The 20,295-nt window shown below is 42.8% G+C and overlaps 1 protein-coding gene across 2 annotated transcripts; it reads right to left on the reverse strand.

Annotated features, from left to right (window-relative positions):
• Positions 1 to 1,172: 1,172 nt before the first annotated feature.
• Positions 1,173 to 16,184, reverse strand: uckl1a (uridine-cytidine kinase 1-like 1a). Of its 2 annotated transcripts, XM_061674167.1 has the most exons (16): positions 14,203 to 14,269; positions 13,932 to 14,116; positions 13,128 to 13,315; positions 11,851 to 11,957; positions 11,543 to 11,713; positions 10,509 to 10,580; positions 10,222 to 10,411; positions 9,772 to 9,833; positions 9,031 to 9,047; positions 8,416 to 8,514; positions 6,630 to 6,723; positions 5,525 to 5,587; positions 5,335 to 5,457; positions 3,885 to 3,992; positions 3,224 to 3,380; positions 1,173 to 2,495 (listed from the first exon to the last, which is right to left on the reverse strand). In XM_061674167.1, exons 2-16 carry the CDS (start codon positions 14,027 to 14,029, stop codon positions 2,389 to 2,391), a joined length of 1,656 nt encoding a protein of 551 aa, XP_061530151.1. In that variant the 5' UTR covers positions 14,030 to 14,116; positions 14,203 to 14,269; the 3' UTR covers positions 1,173 to 2,388. The 2 variants fall into 2 exon arrangements, with proteins under 2 accessions (XP_061530151.1, XP_061530158.1); XM_061674174.1 differs by lacking the exons at positions 13,932 to 14,116; positions 14,203 to 14,269 and adding an exon at positions 16,094 to 16,184.
• Positions 16,185 to 20,295: the final 4,111 nt, after the last annotated feature.

The following is a 20,295-nucleotide window of genomic DNA, read 5'->3' on the forward strand; positions in this document are numbered from 1 at the left end:
GTTGTTTTCATTTTATTTTTTTTCATCTGCACATGTCTGAAGAGCGGGGCGTGCTCGTGCGGAAGTGGCGGGGGTGAAAATAGGTCACCCCTTAAAACAAAAACCTCGCCGTCGACATCGCAACAGTCTGGCAATTTTCCATTGGGCGGCTTGTCTCCATGGCAACAGGTTAACCTTGAGGCAGCAGTCACGTGTTGGAGTGACTCTTGCGCTGTCTTGGAAGATGCCGCGTGCGTCGTGTCACATCCGCTGCGCGACCCAAAACAAGCGTGGATGTGTGTGGGGTGGGGGTCCATACACACAACGTCGTCAACGGTGAACGGCCGCTTGAATGAGATGATTTTTATACAAGGCGTACGTGGGGGATAATAACACGACTTGGGGCTCATGCTACTTTTGTGCTTCCTCCCGCATTCCCAAGACAAATGTTCCACATATGCATGCTAACGCTTGTTTGTCGATAATGTGACCCCGCTTCGCTCAGCCAAAGGTCATCTGGGATTGGCTAATGAGGACAAGTGTTATTTAAAATAAATATAAATGGCTGGATACGTGTGTAAATATAAGCATGTTTGAACAAGGTGAGAGAGGAAAAATTCTCTTCCTGTTGTTGAGAAGTAACGAATTACGATCAACACTGACCCCTGCAGGCCGTAAAGTGTATGACAACCCTGAATGAGCACGCGTGAGATTCAATGTGAAGCACTCGCGCTCAGTGCAGCAAAATGTAAACACAATGTGACTACGATGGGGGATACTATGTACACTATTTATCCTACGAATCTAAAAATAGATATAGATATAATTTTTAATATTTTTGATGATAATCTTTTTTTTTGTTTTTTCCACTTTTGTTTCCTTTTTAAGGTGACTCAGCAGCAGTGGGGCAGCGCCCTCGCGCCTTAAGAAAGTGAGTGCTGAGAAGAAGATTGAAATCATAGAAAAACATGAGCGAGGTTTAAATGTAGTCGGTTTGGCCAAGCACTTGTCGCAGGAGTTGATCAAGGCTATAACAGCAGCCGAGGGCGTTCAATTCATTTCAAAGCTATGGAAGCGCTGTATAAGTGAGGAAAGTGTGGCAAAAAAAAAAAAAAAAAAAAAAAAGGGCAATATAACCGTGAAGATCAAGTTCAGTGAAAGTCAAGTGAAAAGAATAGCCATGAGGTAAAGAGTATATTTCTATACATTTTATTTTTATACAGTCAAATCCTGTACAGTGCTACTTTTTCTTATTGATACACACATTACAAAATTTGGGGCGGCTGAAACAAGATAATGGCATGTCCATTCATTTCAATGGGGAAAGTTAAATAGAGATATGAGTGATTTGCGATCCGAGCATCGTCACGGAACAAATTCAACTCTTAAGTCAAGGTACTACTGTACTTGGCTTTCTTAGGTAAATAATTTTGACATTATGGGGAAAAAAATAAAAATAAAAAAATGCAGATTTTGGTCAAAGACATGAATCCGGGTTCCATTTCATTTATATTTGAAGCGACTACAGTACGACCACACCTCCTTAACACCTTGTGCTACTTTCATGCTGATTGACACTCGGAGAAGTATTCCTTTAACACCATGTTTGTTATCGTGGCTGCAGAACGGCACTAAGAGTCGTCTCTAATACATTTGCTGTATATTGAGTGAAATTGGTCACTCCAGAGAACGCCTCGCACTGCCGCAAGAGTCGAGTGGCGGCCCACTCCACGAAGCTCTCTGCGCACTGTTCTTAAGCTAATCCGAAGGCCACATGAAGTTTGGAGGTCTGTAGCGATTGAGAAAAGCAGACCATTAGATGTACCTAATGAAGTGTCCAGCGAGTGCACACATTGATGATGAACTTTGTTCTTAAACCCTGTGAAAAAGATATATAAGTTGGAAACGTTCCATGGGAATTCACAGGAATAAGTCAAGATTTTACAAAATTGAAGGTTTATTTCTGAACAGGGAACTTAGATAGTAATATAGTTGGAGAAAATATATTTGCTCGTATAGTGTAAAAAAGTAGATATTTGTTTATGTTACAATATTGCTGCTATGTTGACCTTATGTCTGTATTTTGTTTTTCTGTAAAGTCTTTTTTTTCTCCCGTGATGTTGCTGGTAACGCTGCAACCTTGCCAGAATGAGCAAAGTATGCACGTTTCAGGACATTAACACCGTTTGAACGAAAAGCTGGTGCAGTGAACTCCTGAATAAAACCGTGTCAAATATGAACAGTTATTGCGTACCGTCGCGGCACTGCCGCTGTCTCGAAGTAACAAGATTCCTGATGTTGTCAATAAAACAACACGCTTGCAAGTGGACCCCAACTCGCCTGCTGTCAAAGAGAACATTTCAACAAGCGCCTTTAACCACGTTAATAACACAGCGTAAACTCAACTTTTCAAGTCGTCGTGTGTTTCGCACAGCAGTATGGCAGCTGTTCCCGGGTGGCCTCGTCAGTGCATTTGTCAAATCCATCCGTGCCAAAGTAGCGGTCCCCAAAGTCCCCTGAAAGCACACAGGCATGGCATAGACACCATTCATAAAAGGTTTGAGGCGTGCAAGTTCCGGATGAACGAGAACCTTTACAAGTGAACTTAATTTGACCTTGGGTAAACCTTTGAACGCACGTGTCCAACTGTTCACCGTTTTAGTACCGGCCGTTCTTGCTGTTCAACAACCAAAGGTGTTTGATCCACGAACATTTCCAAGGACATCCACTTGTACCTGTGGATGCAGTATCTGCGGCCACCTCCTGATTACACTCTGTGCCACGACGGTAGTGTACTGTATATATTAGCGGTGTAACGATTCATTCATTATATCGATGTTACGTTACGTTTATACGGTGCAAACCACCGAAGAAAGGAGAAGCAGTCCTTTTAAAAAAAGACGGCATCCTGAAATTTCGCCCGGAAACCTTAAAAGGCCCCATCCCATCAAAATCATTTCTTTTTTTCTACTCTTTTATGCCTAACATAGGTCAAAATGCAGCACTGATATGCTTGAAGTTTGACATCAATGCGGTGTGTCAATTCGATTATATGCAATCGCATTTGAAAATTAAACCGCAGGTGAAACGAGTGGATTTGAAATCAGCGACGTTGAAACACAGACTCGGCAACTAATGTTCAATTACCACTCAACTGCTGCGTCGCGACAGTCAATTGGGACCAATCGCTAAGAATTCAGTGGAGAAGAAATGCAACAGCGAGAAAGCGCGAGGGAGGTCTTACCGATACCAGGAATGACGTGCAACGAGTCGTCGAGGCTCTTGTCCACAGCCGTGGTGATGATTTTCACCTTGGGGAAGGCGTAGGCCACCGAGTGCACGCCGAGCTCTGCCATCAGCAGCGACACCAGCAGAATCTTCTCTTCCGGCACTTCGTGGTCCTGCATACACACACACACACACACACACACACACACACACATCATCATCACCGTGTGTGAATATGTAGCGCAGATTCTTTGTTGATCCATGTATAGACACATACAATGCTGCTTCCTATACTTGCTGCCAGAGGCGGCGGAAGCAGGAGCACTGAGGGGCACGTGCCATGTGTCACGTTTGGAGCTGCCTATTAATTGACAAGCCACAACAATATGAGTACTTGCGCAATCTAATAGGATCGATGGAATGTTGTAGAACTGCCCTACTGTGTATCATACTGAGAGCTGTGTGTAATATTTGGATTCTTTATTCGGGAAAATAGTGGGCAGATCTCTCAAGAGTGATACAGTGCAGCTCTACAAGCCACAATAATGAAAAATGCTCTTGCTGTCTCAAAAAAGAGCATTATCACCTTAGTGGAGACTCATTAGTGGCCATAATGTTGTGGGGTCGCGTGTATATTGATGTACTGTATGCGTATGCAGCAGATTCGGTGAACACACCCGAAGCACTCGAACGGCCATCATGGCAGCGGCCCCGGTGGACACAGTGCTGTCCATTAGGATGACGTGATCGTCGCTGATGTCTTTGGGCAGACGCAGGTAATGTAGCTGGCAAAGAGAGGGGTTGCCATGGTTACAAAAGCAGGAGGGGTAGTTGCCATGGAGACACCAATCACGTCGAGAGAAACATTCGCTAACGTTCGCCTTTTGTTTAACGGGGTTCTTGTGACACATATTGGATGATTAGTACATTTGGTGCTGAACGGGGTTGCAAAGGGGTCGAAAATTTATGGTCAATTTCAGGAAAGTTTCAAGTAAATTCAACTGAAGAGTTCTGAAAAAAATTGCAATGTCTGCCATTCCATGCAAAATAGACACGTTTACAGTATCTGTCAGTAGATTGTTCAATAAAATATTTCAAACTTTAAAAAACAATCAACTATTTTTTTATTTTTTTTTTCTCCATTGAAGAACAAAAAAACGTGAATGTTTCGTTAAAATATTACTCATCGCCTGATCCAGCACATGCAAAAATCAACTCATTCACCGCCGCGGACGTTGATATTTGTCAACTGGAATCCAAGGGTTGACCTGCCACTGACGTACACATTCTACAACGGGTAGCTGTGGAGTAGGGTCTCACCCAACTTGTATGTGAAATTCGTGTTTGTAAAGCACTGTAATGACTAACACATCCCTGTAGATGGCGTTGTTGAATCGCTTTAGATCGGAGCTCAACACGGCTTTCGAGTAGAAAAATCAAGACTTAAGCAAAAGCAAAGCAAATTTAGTTATTTAGCGCACTTCCTACACGAGGAAACGCAATGTGCTTAACGTGATTAAAATCATTTCAAAAACATCAAGACAAAGAAAATTAGACGAGGCGGCGAATCTCGGCTTGTCCAGTCGATCGTGAGGGCGAGAAATACGAATATGTCGGAAGTCAGACAAGTATAGGCACCGAACAGATATGTATATGCGTGCTATGAATTGAGTATGTGTTGCGGTGGTGGGAAAAAAAGACGACGCAGTTCATGGAGTAAATGGCGAACGCCGTGGAAAAAAGCCACTGACTGATTATTTAGCCATCAAAAACCTTTTCTCAGTCATGTCATTATTGTTTTATAGTCTGAGGTGTCACAAAAGCAAACAAATATGAGTGTCACAGTCACTGTTCTGTTTGATATCTTACTTTTCACAAAAAGCTCATTTTCTCTGCTTTTTCTTTTTTTTTTACTCAGAAACCAGTGATTTTGGTGAAACCAACTCATGTTGTACTGCGGATTACTAAAGAACAAATGAGTTACAGTACGAGCCAACCTTCAATTTAGTCAATTCCCGGTTTGTTCCCGTTTACGCCCAAACATTTCCATCAATTTCCTCTGGACAGTTTCCAGCGTTCAAAATGTCCAGAATTTTGCAACCCTCAGAGCAAGAGAATCAACACTACCTCTGGTTCGCCTGAGTCCAGATTGGTCTGGATGAGGATCTTGCCGATACGCACGTCCTTGCACACGGCCCTCAGCGCGGGCTCCATGGTCTCTCCTGCCCGCAGGACGGACACACCGGTGATCTGCGGACACGAGCCAGCGGATCAGCGCCACGGCGGCACGCTGGACCGGAGGCCAAAGAACGCTCACCCCTTTGCCGGCGTATCTGTGGCCTTCGTACTCGAGGCCCTGTGGAGTGTGAACCTTGCAAGGCTGACACAAAGCAAAGGCTTACTTGTCATGCATGAGTCCAAAACGAATAGCATTGACAGCAAATGTCGATTTTTTGTTTACTTCGCTGCAATGACAAATTCACCGTTTTCAACCCCAACAACTTTTTCAATTTAAATTGTTTCCCATCCTTTTATTGAGCCATGACACATTATTGATGACAGATCTTCTGGTGTGCTGGGGGAAATGATCCAATGTCATGTAATTGGTCTGAAATTTGTTTATTTACCACAAATAATGTATTTTTGTGTATCCACAGTACCTACAGTATCTATGCCGACGACTTACAGTGACAGTTAAATTATTAACACTTAAATACTTCTACACTCCCTGGCAGAAGGTATAGTTAACTTGTCATTATTTAAAATATATTGTATACAATTGTGTTACTTTTTTTTCCACACCGGTAACATCTACACCATGTTTCTTGTGATTGTTCTCATTTTGTATTTGTGTTTGGCTTTGTCCCATTCAACAAATTGCTCATAATGCATCGGTGAGTGTGTTCGCTCTCCTTTTTTTTTTTTATTCCCACTCCACTCGAGCGGCGGCGTATCTGAAGCTTGCTCGCAAACAGAAAAAAAAGAATAATCGACCAAACGATGGCTTGTAGCTCGAAAAACCTGCAATTACGGGCACTTGTAAGTCGAGGTATGTACCACTGGATATATGACATTTTTGTATGGCGTACTGAGAGATTTTTGTAAAATGCGTCCCTTGGCTAAATGACGGTTGGGAAATGCTGACTTAGATAAATAATGCATGGTATATTTATTCTTATACAGTTGAAACCAGATGTTTACATGCACTGTATAACCCCCCCCCCCACCACTGTCTGACATGAAATCAGAAGAAACTTCTCCTGTTTTAGGTCAATTATGATAACCAAAAACTATTTCCATTCATTAAATTCCAGAATGATACAGTTGCAACAAAACTGATATGCTAAAAGGGTGATTTGAATTTGTGAGACGCTTTCACACATTACTTGTCATAGCTGTCTGTATAGTTATCAACTACACACCTGTGATGGCAAAAAGGTGAGCGCATGTTCTATAAGAAGGCGCATTAATCTCTTTGAGTAGAAGATGAACTCATCTCGGCTGGTTTCTTTATTCCTGCAGAGGAGAGAAATCAATGATTGTGTAGACCTTGTCACCATGCTGTCAAGTGTACTTACGGGTGGCAAAAGCTCAAGCAATCTCTGATGGCGCCACTAGCAAAGGAACCATTACATGTCATTCGACCAAGGCAGAGCAATAGGAAAACAGGGTCAATGGCCTGAATGATGATCTTTCTCTACTGGCGTAGCTAAATGTGTGACGTGTCAGTCGAGAACATGTTATGTCAGGTAAATCTGTCAGCCGTAATTCACACTTAACAGGCAAGTGGATTCAAATTTCCATATTTGTGATGGGAATCCAATTCAATTCCTAGACTGGTTCTACTCATACCTCAAAGACGACACGCAGTTCATCCAGCTCAAGTCCTTTTCATCCAACCCCTACACACTCACTTTCGGTGTGCCCCAAGGCTCTGTTCTGGGGCCCCTGATTTTCATCATCGACCTCAGCACCCTTTTCCCTAAATTCAACATTCTGTTCCATTGCTTCGCGGATGACACCCAGCTCTACCTCTCCTGAAAACTCAACATTTCATTTCCTCCCTCCTCTCTCATCTTCTGCTTATCAGAAAGTAACACATGGTTCACCTCCAACTTCATGAAACTAAACAGTGATAAAACAGAAGCTTGTCTTGACGGCACGAAATCTATACCATCCAAAGTTAACAGTCTATTCATCCCAGTTGAACGCTCCCTATTCTCCCCTTGCCCTCAGGTTACGAGTCTGGGTGCCATCCTCGACAGCACACTATCTTTCCATTCTCACATCAATAACATAACCTGGTTAGCTTACTTTCACCGATGTAACGTTAACCGACTGCAACCCTCTCTCAGCCCGCAAACTGCCTCTATCTTGGTCCGCAGTCTTGTCACCTTCCATCTTGACTATGGTAACTCCCTCCTCCCATAAGTTGCAACTGGTCCAGAACTCCGCCACACGCATCATCACGAAGACCCCCTCTTTCAACTACATCACCCCCATCCTCCGGCAACTTCACTGGGTTCCGGTCAAATTTCGAATTCAGTTTAAACTCCTCCTCTACACCTTCAAGGCTATCCACAACCTCGCCCCTCCATACTTGTCTGACCTCCAGTCCTGACATCGCCACTCCTACCCGCACCATCAGATGCTCCTCCTCCATCCACCTGACTGTCCCACCTGCCTGTTTCAGCACCACGGCTCTGGAACTCTTTGCCACAAGACCTCTGCAAGTCAGTTTCTTTCACCGCCTTTAAATCCAAACTCAAAACCCACCTGTTCAATATTGCCTACGCACTGTAACTTCACTGCCCTGTATTTTTGTATTAGATTTGTTTCCTCTCTGTAAAATTCTGTTTTTTATTGTTGCTTTACTGGATGTGCAGTGTCCTTAAGGGTCTCGAAAGGCACTTACAAATTAAAGGAATTATTCTTACACAAGCTAATTAATTAACTTTTCTGTTGCTCGGATTATTGGCAGAGATGTGCTTTTCTAACACTGAAATGGATAGTGCGCTGCACAGTGACATTAGCTGGCAGTCTAGGCGGCGTAACCCCAAGCGCAACCAGTTTTTGTCATCATTTTCAGTTCGAATGAGCAGTACTTGATTACTTTTTGCCACCCGATGTACCCTGGTGCCTATTGTTTACAAACTGGCCTAGTGCAAACACAGAAAAAGAAGTGCAAGTGCAAGCAGGCCTGGCTACCTGATAATGGTGTGGAGGCCTCGGACCTGCGGAGTGCTCTCCAACACGCTGAGTGTCTGCGGCAGCGTCTGCGTCTGCTGGGCGGACGCCAGGAGCGCTCTGGCAAAAATAGCACATTCAAAGTGTGAAAGCTCGACACACACATTCATAGTTGTGATCGTAAATTTACATACGGCACAATCATCATGGGCATGATTGTCATATTCATTTTGAGCTTATATAAAATTTAATTGATGATTACTCATGAACACATTTTGAAAAGCTCTGCAGTTCATAATTTGACAAAAGGATAGTCTTAGCATAGCAGGGTTCAAAATTGATCCAAAGCATATTTCATGTGCATGGAAAATAAACTGTAAATAAGGCTTAAAATATATCCTTCAGCACCAGTTATTAAGAGTCAGGTGACTAAGTAAACCCTGTATGGATTTGAGAAAATCCTGAATCAAATCAGACCTATGTACTTAATTCTTGTTTAATTATTTCAACCTGGAAAAGGAAGCGTTTAAATAAAAATTACTACTCGCCCCAAATGAATACACCATTCATGCTCATGATGAGTGGAGCTGCTTGACACACCAACACCAGGTCAGGTGAAAAGTCACATCAGCATACCTCACACTGAGTTCACGCTGCATAAAGAAAAAGTAACAGACGAGACAGAGAAAATGAGAAGAGAAAATAGCTCAGTTGTTTTCCATTCGTCAATAATATTATGCCACCCAGGGTGATCGTGCGTGTTTTTTTAAAGCTTGGGGGAAATTATAATGCAGTTTAATCTAGAGATATGGGCGGACCCTCAGACATGACATTGGGGAAAACATTTTATTGTGGCAACAACACACTGTAGATATAATGTGCACACAAAACGCACGTTCTTGGCCACAAAATAGGAATAATGTATGCACAAAATACTAATTTGTGGGTAAAATACAATTCCCATGAACAATTTTGGTCTCTGGTTAAGCACCCTGGCTAAAAACTGCAATACACAATGTCCTCTACCTTACCATTTGTAGAGCGGGTGCGCTCAAATTACTTACCCAACTGTCCAGGAATTATATGAATATTATCCATTTTTATTTTGTGTGCACATTTTCACTAGTTCATGGCCACCAAGGAGTATTTCATGGGCACATTCTACCTAATTCGTAGCCATAATTTTGTATTTCGTGACCAGAAATTAACATTGTGGGCACATATATCTCCATCGTGGCCAATATTTAATTTGTGTTTTCCCCTTGTCATGTCTTAGCGTACTCGATATGTTTTGACCTGAAAAGCACTTGCTTCAGCACATGTAATTGCAACATTCTTCCACAAGATGGTGCCACAATCTCATATGTCATAACTTACCTCCTCTAGCTGGCTGTGCACATGCTGGACTATCAGATCGATGGCCACCATATTGCCACCACCTTGAAGGAAAAAGAAAAATGCAGCTGTACCTAATGTACTAGTGCACTAACTTTCAAGTGGTTCTAGTTACGAGCCATTATTTGGTAAATATTTGGTTTTGAATTGCAAGCAAAAAAAGTGACTTATGCGTGAGTTTCAGACACCGCCACTAGATGGCATTAGAGAAAATCAGAACATCCGCTATCAATTCACATGATTGGATTAAAAAAGCTTTAATCCGTTCCCACCCCTAAATTCATTCCCATAGGGAAAATTGATTTGAGATTTGACTGATTTGATTTACGACCGTGGTCACAGAACAAATCAAACGCCTAATTCAAGGTACCAATGGAGTTAAGAGGCGCTATCAGTGCATTCTTGAAAGTTCCAAATTGTAAAAGGTTTCACCTCTGGGCACCACAATGTCCGCCAGCCTCATGGTGGGCTCGATGTACTGCTCAAAGGCCGGCTTGACGAACTTGTTGTATTGCTTGATGACGCCTTCCATGTCCCGCCTGCGCTCCGTGATGTCCCTGCGAAGGCGGCGGACCAGCCGGATGTCGGAGTCTGTGTCCACAAATATTTTCATATCCAGAAGCTGCAAACGGAGCGAGTAAACACGAAAGGCCGCTTCAATAAACTTTACTTCATTGTTCAAACAACACGAGGCAGAGATGTGCTTTCTTTTACTTGACCTGAAGAAGATCTTTGTCTGCAAATGCCATAATGCCTTCAAATATGATTACGCTTGCACCGTACACGTTCTTCTACAGAGAGCGGAGACAACAGAGACGCCGTTGAGAATTGTATTTCTTTCACATCATCAACATCTGGGGGAAATGACACGGTTCTAGATAGGTGCGGGCTAAACGTATAAATGTATGTAATGGTCTTTCTAAGTGGTGTATGTACACGTGTATGGGTATGTAATGTATGTGGATTTGTATATAGACCTTTTCATAATGTTTGGAAACCATAGGCAGCAGAAAAAGTGATTGGCTACCACTGACCTGAACTGAAAACAATGACCAAAACCTGTGTTTGGGGTTGCAGGGCCAGATATGCCCTTGCAGGTTGACGTTATTTCTCGATTCCCTTTGAAATATCTAAACTAATCCAACCAAACCTGGGGGTGAGAAGTATAAATGGCGTTGAGGTCTTGAGGCCACTTCTAAAGGGACAGACCATCTTGGTGAGAAAATGCTGCAATTGAATGTTTCTTGTAGCCCCTCGCTTTAAGTGTGTATTAACTTCTCATATTATATCATGAATACAAGGATGGGGCCAGTACCGGTTCCGACTGGGCCGCCACAACTTAGCTCATGGTGCCACCACTCAAAAAGGCGCAATTTCGGACCCCGTGTACCATGAATGGGGAATTAGGGGGAAGGTTCTGTTAATATTTGCCGATGTGTCCGTCCACCCTTTCATTGTCTTGGGCACTTGTTGATTTTCCTACACTCTGGACTCTACTGATGACAGACCCCCCCCCCCCTAAAACAAGCCAATTTCCCCATGGCAAGAAATATGCTGTAAAAATGTCTATAATTCTTGATCTTGAGGTATTCTGATGAAAGCATAGCAGTCATGCTATTAAAACACCTGGAAACTGTTTTCAATTTTTCGACATGTTACTAATATAATACCTTCCCCGATATATGGCTAGAGATGACATCTCAGTGGGGATCAACAAACCGTGTCACCTTGGACAGTTAGTGCACAAACTCACCCAATCTTTCTGTCGTCTATGTGTGGTGAAGTCGTACACGGGGATCTTCACACTCTTTCCCTGCTTCAGCTTGCGCAAAGTGGCGACCAGTAGCCCAAAGTCAAAGGCCCCCGGATGATCGAAGTTGTAGTCGTTACTCACGGCCAAGGCTTGCTCCTCAGGAGACAAATCCTGTCAAGACACAACACGCAAAAGTTCCAAAGCCAGCTGATAATAATCTACAACCTCAATGTTGAAAACTACTGAAAATGACTTTGAAAAGCTGTACGACATGGATGGATAGCGATGCAAGAGCACGCCTGTGTCACCTTATAGAAGGAATCCATCGACAGCAGCACCACCCAGGGAACATCCAGAGCCTCGATGATCTTGTTGGCCACGGTGGTCTTCCCTGAGGCGCTGCCCCCACACAACCCTGCGGATCCACACGGCCGTGCAAATGGTTCGTTGTGCTTGCTTTGTAGAGTGTGTCGAATGTGTTGAAGTGGGACAAACAGGCCAGGCAGTGCAGCCACAAATACATATCGTTACTCTACCTGCGGGAATCTCCTTTTCAGGAATCTGTACTTTACAAGAGAATTCTTTTTTTTTATTTTTTTTTATGATTTCTTACTTTTACTTCTCACATCTAAAAATGATTCATAATTAATGCATTGGCTTGTGTCAGCCTAAAAACTACCAGCTTCTGCTCTTCCGTAAAATCTCCATCCAGTCTAGAAAAAAAACCATACAGGAATAGTGTATTTTTATTTTCTGAGGTTTTTCTTTTCTTTTTTCTTTTTTTTTTTTTTAGCTCAGGTGGGACCTGTTGTCAATTCATTCTGGATTATCCTGTCAGAATTGATCTTGCAGCAAAGCTGTGTCCAGTTGTTGCTTCTCAGTATGAGCATTATCTAAGTTAAAAAGGAAAATTGCTTTGTGTACTTTTTTTAAAAAACTTTTTTTTTAAACATGTCGTTTTCAAAACAGGTGTATATATTTTGACACTAAAGATTAATTTGGACTTTTTACTTAAGTACATTTCAGAGTCTGTACTTTTAACTTTTGCTTAAGTAAAGGAGGTGAGTATTTTTTTATACATTTGTACTTCTACTTAAGTACTTTTGCTACAGCTCAGATGCACACAACGAAAGCAGCGAGCAGGCAGCAAAAGTACTAGTAAAAGTAGAAGTCTAGGCACTTGCGTTAAAAAAAAAGACTGGCGAAATAAGAAGTACTGATTTAAATCCATCACTGAAGAAAAACGAAAATGTACTCTGAAAAGTACAGTACAAACGTAAAATTACAAAATTATAATTCAGTCAATTATATACAATATCCTTTTGGTAACTTGGCACAGTGGGGGAAAAAACTTATCTGAACACAATATAGTTGAACTCTTATAACTTGCATACTATCACTGAACATGAGCCCGTTTTGATAACGAAAGGAGTAGAAAGTACAGATATCGGTTTAAAAATCGAGGGAGTCAAAGTAAGAAATTGTCAGAAAAATAAATTCTCAAGTGCAGACACCTGAAAAATCTACTTTTATAGTCACAAAGTATCTATACTTTGTTACTTGCCAGCACTGGCGGGTATCATACCTATGACGAAGGCCTCCTTGGACTGCGCTCCGTGCTCGTCGTACCAGGGAGGTCGACCCGCAGTGTAGATGGTGCGCGTTCCCGTGCGGAGCAAGGGCGGCTCCGTTTTACTCAGCGACGTCGTGCTCTTCCTGCGAGGGGCGCTGGCGGGGGGCAACAGCCGGTCCAACGAGTCCTCGCCGCTCCCGCTGGAAAACACACGGCATGTATTCAGAATCAGAATCATCTTTATTTGCCAAGTAAGTCCAAAAAACACAAGGAATTTGTCTCCGGTAGTTGGAGCCGCTCTCGTACGACAACAGACAGTCAATTGACAGAGATCACTTTTGAGACAGAAAGATGTTGACCAAAAAAAAAAAAAAAAAAAAAAAAAAAAAAACAGTCACTGAGCAGTAAAGGGTTGCTAGTTATCTGGTAATGCCGGTACATTTTTTTTTTGGAATTTTTGGGGAATTTGAATTTCCCCCACCGAGCACACAGCGGGAAGTTAGGTACTGTATGTAAATGTTACACTACCTCATGGAAAATTTGATATCGACTGTAGTACAGTAATACCTTGAGATACGAGTTTGATTTGTTCCATGACTGTGATCGTATCTCAAAATGCTTGTATGACAAATCATCCCTCCACCAATTGCTCGGCTTTGACAGAGGTGTGCGCACTATAAAAGTGCCCCATTTTTAACAGTGCCTGTGGCCACTCATCAACCCCAGCTGAAGAGACGATTTCCACACTATATATAGATCACACAGCATGTGACGTGTTGCTGTACCGCAGAAAGGAGCACCGTAGTGAGTTCCTACCTGGAGTTCGACCTCAGGGACCAACAGCCGGAGATTCTGGCCCCACTACAATCCTGCAGGCTTCTCTCCGCCTCGGCTGACAACCTGCTACACTCCATCGGGCCGGTCACCGTGGCAACCACTTCAAAACAACAGCGACGGACCCTCAACGCTGACCACGACTATAAACTTGTCAACTCGAAAATCTAGGAAAGTCATAATCTAATCAGCTTTGACTTTGACTCTTCCAAAAGCACCTACAAATACAGTATGTGGAGCTAACGCGGCTTACGTGACTCCTTTACGTCCATCAGTTCCCATGTGTACGCGGAACTCTCTGGCATCTGCATGTGTGTGTGTGTGTGTGTGTGGCAGACACTTAAGAGGATCAGTCTAACATGGGACCAAGGAGCTGCTTGGCTGGTATTAATAGAGGCACCTGTAAGTAACAAAAATAGAGGACATGGCAGATGTCTTCTGCTGATCCTTTGTCACAGGGCAATGAGTCACACAAACTGTAAAACCTGACAGCCACAATGCTGACGGGCCTCAAACCCCCTACAAACACCTACCATTCTAACCTCAACACCATGCTCGCACAAAATGCTGTGACATCACACATGGGCAAACTAATTTGTGCACTAGCACCATGACACAAAACACAAATCATTAAACTCACCTTTTTGTAATTTTCAACCAATAATAAACACTACTGAAAACAGGCAAATTGTGGCAACAAAGACGAATGTACGGGCTACTGATGCAGATGAAAAAACACCAGCAATGAATTCAAACTAGGGATGCGCCGGCCACAGAAAGACTTTTGTTGCCAGAAACAAAATGGCCGAAACAGGATGTTGTAATCATGCAAGCAAAAACCGCGGCCAGCATGCACTTCTCTGGATACAACTTGGAGAGACCACCAGCAACATGGTGGCGGGCTCCGTGGGCGTCTCAGTCTTGCTGTTTAGCAGGAACAACAGTCCGACAAAATGTTTTAATTAGGGGGCGACAATAAAATGATCAAGATACGTAACGCAAAATAACATTTGAGACGATTGCATACATCCATGTTTTGAGTCATGAATACGAACAGCCAATAATAATGCTCGTTGCCCCGTGCTGAACCACTCGAGGCATCAGCAGACCCACGAACTGGAAAACCTGAAAGCTTTTGCATGGTTGGTTTATACATATAGACCTGTTTTATTTGTCTTACGCAGTTGTATTCCATGTCATATTCAACTTTTGACTGAAAATAAACATGCAAATAAAAAGGTTAAGAGTTACAGGAAACATTTAAGATAGAAAAAAATAATTTGTTTCATATTTTGATATATATCAATGTTGACTGATATTAAAAATATATTGTGATAGGATTTTTAGTGAGGTTCAATTAAAGCCTAACACCACCACCAAGATACTGCCAGATTAATATCTTATTGCTCTGGCCTGAGCACAAAAACAACAAATAGGCACGTTTTACAAGTTTTTTTTTTTTTTAGATTCAACAAAATATATTTTTCAGGAATAAAACCTCTGCCTCGTTTTTGAAGAAAAGCTAGGTAGGCCTGCATACTACTTTATTTAAAAGGTGGTCATTTGGTGGTACTAGTTGGAGAGCTGATAATTTTTTGAGTTGCACTTGGCCAAAACTGTGCACTGTTCTGATCCACTCCTCTCTCCTGCCCTCTGCCGGCCAACATTCACACTGCTCTTTAAACCGGTTTAGGTGGATCACTTCATGAAACAACTTTTGTTTGTGGATTATTGCTCGCCAATCTGTTGATTTCTATTGTGCGAGGTAGTAATATAAAGACTACCTTTTGCCAAAAGCAAAATACATGCGTCTCACATATAAAACTGAACCGTATATACATGACAGTGACGCATGTATATTGCCTCATCAGCTCACCTAGTTTGTGTGTGGCGAGACGTCACATCACAAACGTCAAGCTCCAGCTTTTAAATTGCGTTTATCTTAATTATCTTTAAAAAAGGAACGAGTTCAATTACCCAGAGGACACACTTTCGACCTGTCTGAGAATGAGCGTATGCTAATATCTGCATACAGAATACAGTACACCACTGAAGCGACAAACGTACAAATAAATACAATAATGGTTGATACACTACTAACAAAAACAAGCACAAAAAAAAGTTCAGTATTTTTCGGCAGGTACCTGTCAGAGCGGCACGACATTATTCGCCCCTCAACTCCAGTTTGCAAGCCGATATTGTGAGTCGAAGCCGGCGTCGACCGCTCCAAGCCATCGATGATGCTGGAGACACTTCCTTGCTGGGGCACGACGGGAAATGTAGTCTGTCGCTGCGACCTCAATTTCAACGATTCTCAAACAGTACATTCAGTGGTGGCTTTTGCGCACACTAAACTAGAAGTACATATATTTGTGTAAAAAAAAGTCTCTGGTCAACGTAAAAGTATTGATTCAGCTCGTTTAATACTCAATTTTATAGAGCATGCTACAAAGTGCTATACATACTGTATATCGTACATAATACATAAATATAATAAAAATAGATCATAAAATACTAACACTATCTATATAATGACGATAACAATAATAATAATAATAAAAATAATAAATACAAAATAATTATGCTCCTAAAGTAAAAGGAGAAAAGTACCAACCAAAATAATCTTCTTTCTTCTTTTCCTTTGGGCTTGTCCCGTTAGGGGTCGCCACAGCGCGTCATCCTTTTTCCATGTAAGCCTATCTCTTGCATCCTCCTCTCGAACACCAACTGCCCTCATGTCTTCCCTCACGACATCCATCCACCTTCTCTTTGGTCTTCCTCTCGTTCTCTTGCCTGGCAGCTCCATCCTCATCATCCTTCTACCAATATACTCATTGTTTCTCCTCTGGACGTGTCCAAACCATCGAAGTCTGCTCTCTCTAACTTTGCCTCCAAAACATCGAACCTCGGCTGTTCCTCCGATGAGCTCATTTCTAATTTTATCCAACCTGGTCACTCCGAGAGCGAACCTCAACATCTTCATTTCCGCCACCTCCAGCTCTGCTTCCTGTCGTCTCTTCAGTGCCACTGTCTCTAATCCGTACATCATGGCTGGCCTCACCACTGTTTTATAAACTTCGCCCTTCATCCGATCAGACTCTTCTGTCACACAACACACCTGACACCTTCCTCCACCCGTTCCAACCTGCTTTGACCCGTTTCTTAACTTCCTGACCACACTCACCATTGCTCTGGACGCTTGACCCCAAGTATTTAAAGTCCTCCACCCTTGCTATCTCTTCTCCCTGGAGCCTCATTCTTCCCCCACCAGCCCTCTCATTCATGCACATATATTCTGTTTTACTTCGGCTAATCTTCATTCCTCTTCTTTCCAGTGCATACCTCCTTCTTTCTAAATGTTCCTCCACCTGCTCCCTGCTTTCACTGCAGATCACAATGTCATCTGCAAACATCATGGTCCACGGGGATTCCAGTCTAACCTCATCTGTCAGCCTATCCATCACCACTGCAAAAAGGAAGGGGCTCAGGGCTGATCCCTGATGCAGTCCCACGTCCACCTTAAATTCGTCTGTCACACCTACAGCACGCCTCACCGCTGTTCTGCTGACCTCGTACGTGTCCTGTATTATTCTAACATACTTCTCTGCCACTCCAGACTTCCGCATGCAGTACCACAGTTCCTCTCTGGATACTCTGTCATAGGCTTTCTCGAGATCTACAAAGCACACAATGTCGCTCCTCTGAACTTCTTTGTACTTTTCCATCGACATCCTCAAGGCAAATAATGCATCTGTGGTACTCTTTCTAGGCATGAAACCATACTGTTGCTCGCAAATACTCACTTCTGTCCTGAGTCTATCCTCCACTACTCTTTCCCATAACTTCGTTGTGTGGCTCATCAACTTTATTCCTCTATAGTTGCCACAGCTCTGCACATCACCTTTGTTCTTAAAAATGGGCACCAGTACACTTTTCCTCCATTCCTCAGGCATCTTCTCACGCGCTAGAATTCTATTGAACAAGCTGGTCAAAAACTTCACAGCCACCTCTCCTAGATGCTTCCATACCTCCACAGGAATGTCATCAGGACCAACTGCCTTTCCATTTTTCATCCTCTTTAATGCGTTTCTAACTTTCCCCTTACTAATCATTGCCACTTCCTGGTCCACCACACTTACCTCTTCTACTCTCCCTTCTCTATATTTTTCCTCATTCATCAACTCCTCAAAGTATTCTTTCCATCTAGCTCGCACACTACTTACACCAGTCAACATATTTCCATCTCTATCCTTAATCACCCTAACCTGCTGCACATCCTTCCCATTTCTATCCCTCTGTCTGGCCAGCCTGTATAGATCCTTTTCTCCTTCTTTAGTGTCCAACCTGGCATACATGTCATCATATGCCTCTCGTTTGGCCTTTGCCACCTCTACCTTTGCCCTGTGTCACATCTCAATGTATTCCTTTCGCCTCTCCTCGGTCCTCTCAGTGTCCTACTTCTTCTTAGCTAACCTTTTTCCTTGTATGATTTCCTGTACTGTGAGGTTCCACCACCAAGTCTCCTTCTCTCCTTTCCTGCCAGAAGATACACCAAGTACTCTCTTGCCTGCTTCTCTGATCACCTTGGCTGTCCAGTCTTCTGGAAGCTCCTCCCGTCCACCGAGAGCCTGTATCACCTGAAAAAAAAGCTGCACAACACTCGTCCTGTCTCAGCTTCCACCACATGGTTCTCTTCTCTGCCTTTGTCTTCCTAATTTTCCTCCCCACCACCAGTCATCTTACACACCGCCATCCTATGCTGTCTAGCCACACTCTCCCCTACCACTACCTTACAGTTGGTAACCTCCTTCAGATGACATCGTCTGCACAAGATGTAATCCACCTGTGTGCTTCTACCTCCGCTCTCTCTCCTATGTTCGTGCCACTTCTGGAAAAAAGTGTTCACTATAGCCATTTGCATCCTTTTTCTACCACCATCTGTCCCTCCAAGTTCCTTTCCTGAATGCCGTACTTAACCATCACTTCTTCATCACTCCTATTACCTTCACCAACATGTCCATTACAATCTGCACCAATCACGACTCTCTCTCTGTCTGGGATGCTCAGAACTACATCATCTAGCTCCTTCCAGAATTTCTCTTTCACCTCTAGGTCACATCCTACCTGTGGGGCATAGCCACTAAACACATTACACATAACACCCTCAATTTCAAATTTCAGCCTCATCACTCGATCTGATACTCTTTTCACCTCCAAGACATTCTTAGCCAACTCTTCTTTTAAAATAACCCCGACTCCATTTCTCTTCCCATCGACACCATGGTAAAATAATTTAAACCCTGCCCCTAAACTTCTAGCCTTACTGCCTTTCCACCTGGTCTCCTGGACACACAATATATCAACCTTTCTCCTAATCATCATGTCAACCAACTCCCGAGATTTTCCTGTCATAGTCCCAACATTCAAAGTCCCCACATTCAGTTCTAGGCTGTGTGTTTTCCTCTTCTCTTTCTGCCGAAGAACCCGCTTTTTCACCTCCTCTTCTTCTTCTTTGATTTCGACCCACAGTAGCTGAATTTCCAACGGCGCCCCGCAGGTTGACGGTGCCGGTGGCGGACGTTGTTAACCCGGGCCACGACCGATCCGGTATGGAATTCTTTGGATGGACGCTCACATTTGTTTGGCGAGGTTTTAAGCCGGATGCCCTTCCTGACGCAACCCTCTGCATTTATCCGGGCTTGGGACCGGCCTACAGTTTGCACTGACTTGTGCCCCCCATAGGGCTGCATTTACCAACCAAAAATAATAATTAATTATAATGCAATTATATTCAATGCCCTTTTTGAGAAAATAAAAAGTTTTTTTTCCTGCACACAAAATTGTTTCCCTCTTATTAACTTGTGTTGTGTTCATACTAAGAAGGCAAAAAAAATAAAATAATAATCATTGGTCAGAGCTTTTGTTGCGAGCTGAATTTTCGACAGGATAATCAGGACTGAACTGACAACAGATACTGCATGGAAAAAAAACCAAAAAAACAAAAAAAAACAAATTAGCTAATGCTAGCAACTGAAAAAAAAACAAAAACAAAAACAAAAAGCTCCTAATACGCTCCTTACCTGTATACATTTTCAGATTCGACTGATCTTTTTCGAATGCAAACTGGTGTTTTTTTTACGCTGGCACAAAAAAAGGCGCACTTGCCACAAATCATTTTTGATGCTGACAACTTCAAACAATTAAAAACTCTTAAATAAGGCCATGGATAGGGAATCCCTTGCTTCTCCCAATCAGTTGCACCATCGTTGTTAACGCTGCCTGGTTTACGTTCCTCCATGTTGAGCCCAAGATCTCAATCAATCAAGATGACTACCTCTCTTTATTT

The sequence above is a fragment of the Phycodurus eques genome, chromosome 1 (genome assembly GCF_024500275.1).
Source record: "Phycodurus eques isolate BA_2022a chromosome 1, UOR_Pequ_1.1, whole genome shotgun sequence".
NCBI lineage: Eukaryota > Metazoa > Chordata > Actinopteri > Syngnathiformes > Syngnathidae > Phycodurus > Phycodurus eques.

Bases quoted from the DNA above. Each gene is read 5' to 3' on its own strand.
- uckl1a (XM_061674167.1), bottom strand. From the start codon at position 14,029: ATGGAGTGTAGCAGGTTGTCAGCCGAGGCGGAGAGAAGCCTGCAGGAT. The intron at 13,316-13,931 runs GTAGGAACTCAC...TGTGTTTTCCAG, and splicing joins TCCCTGAGGTCGAACTCCAG to CGGGAGCGGCGAGGACTCGT. The intron at 9,834-10,221 runs GTGAAACCTTTT...TTTTCCTTCAAG, and splicing joins GGACATTGTGGTGCCCAGAG to GTGGTGGCAATATGGTGGCC.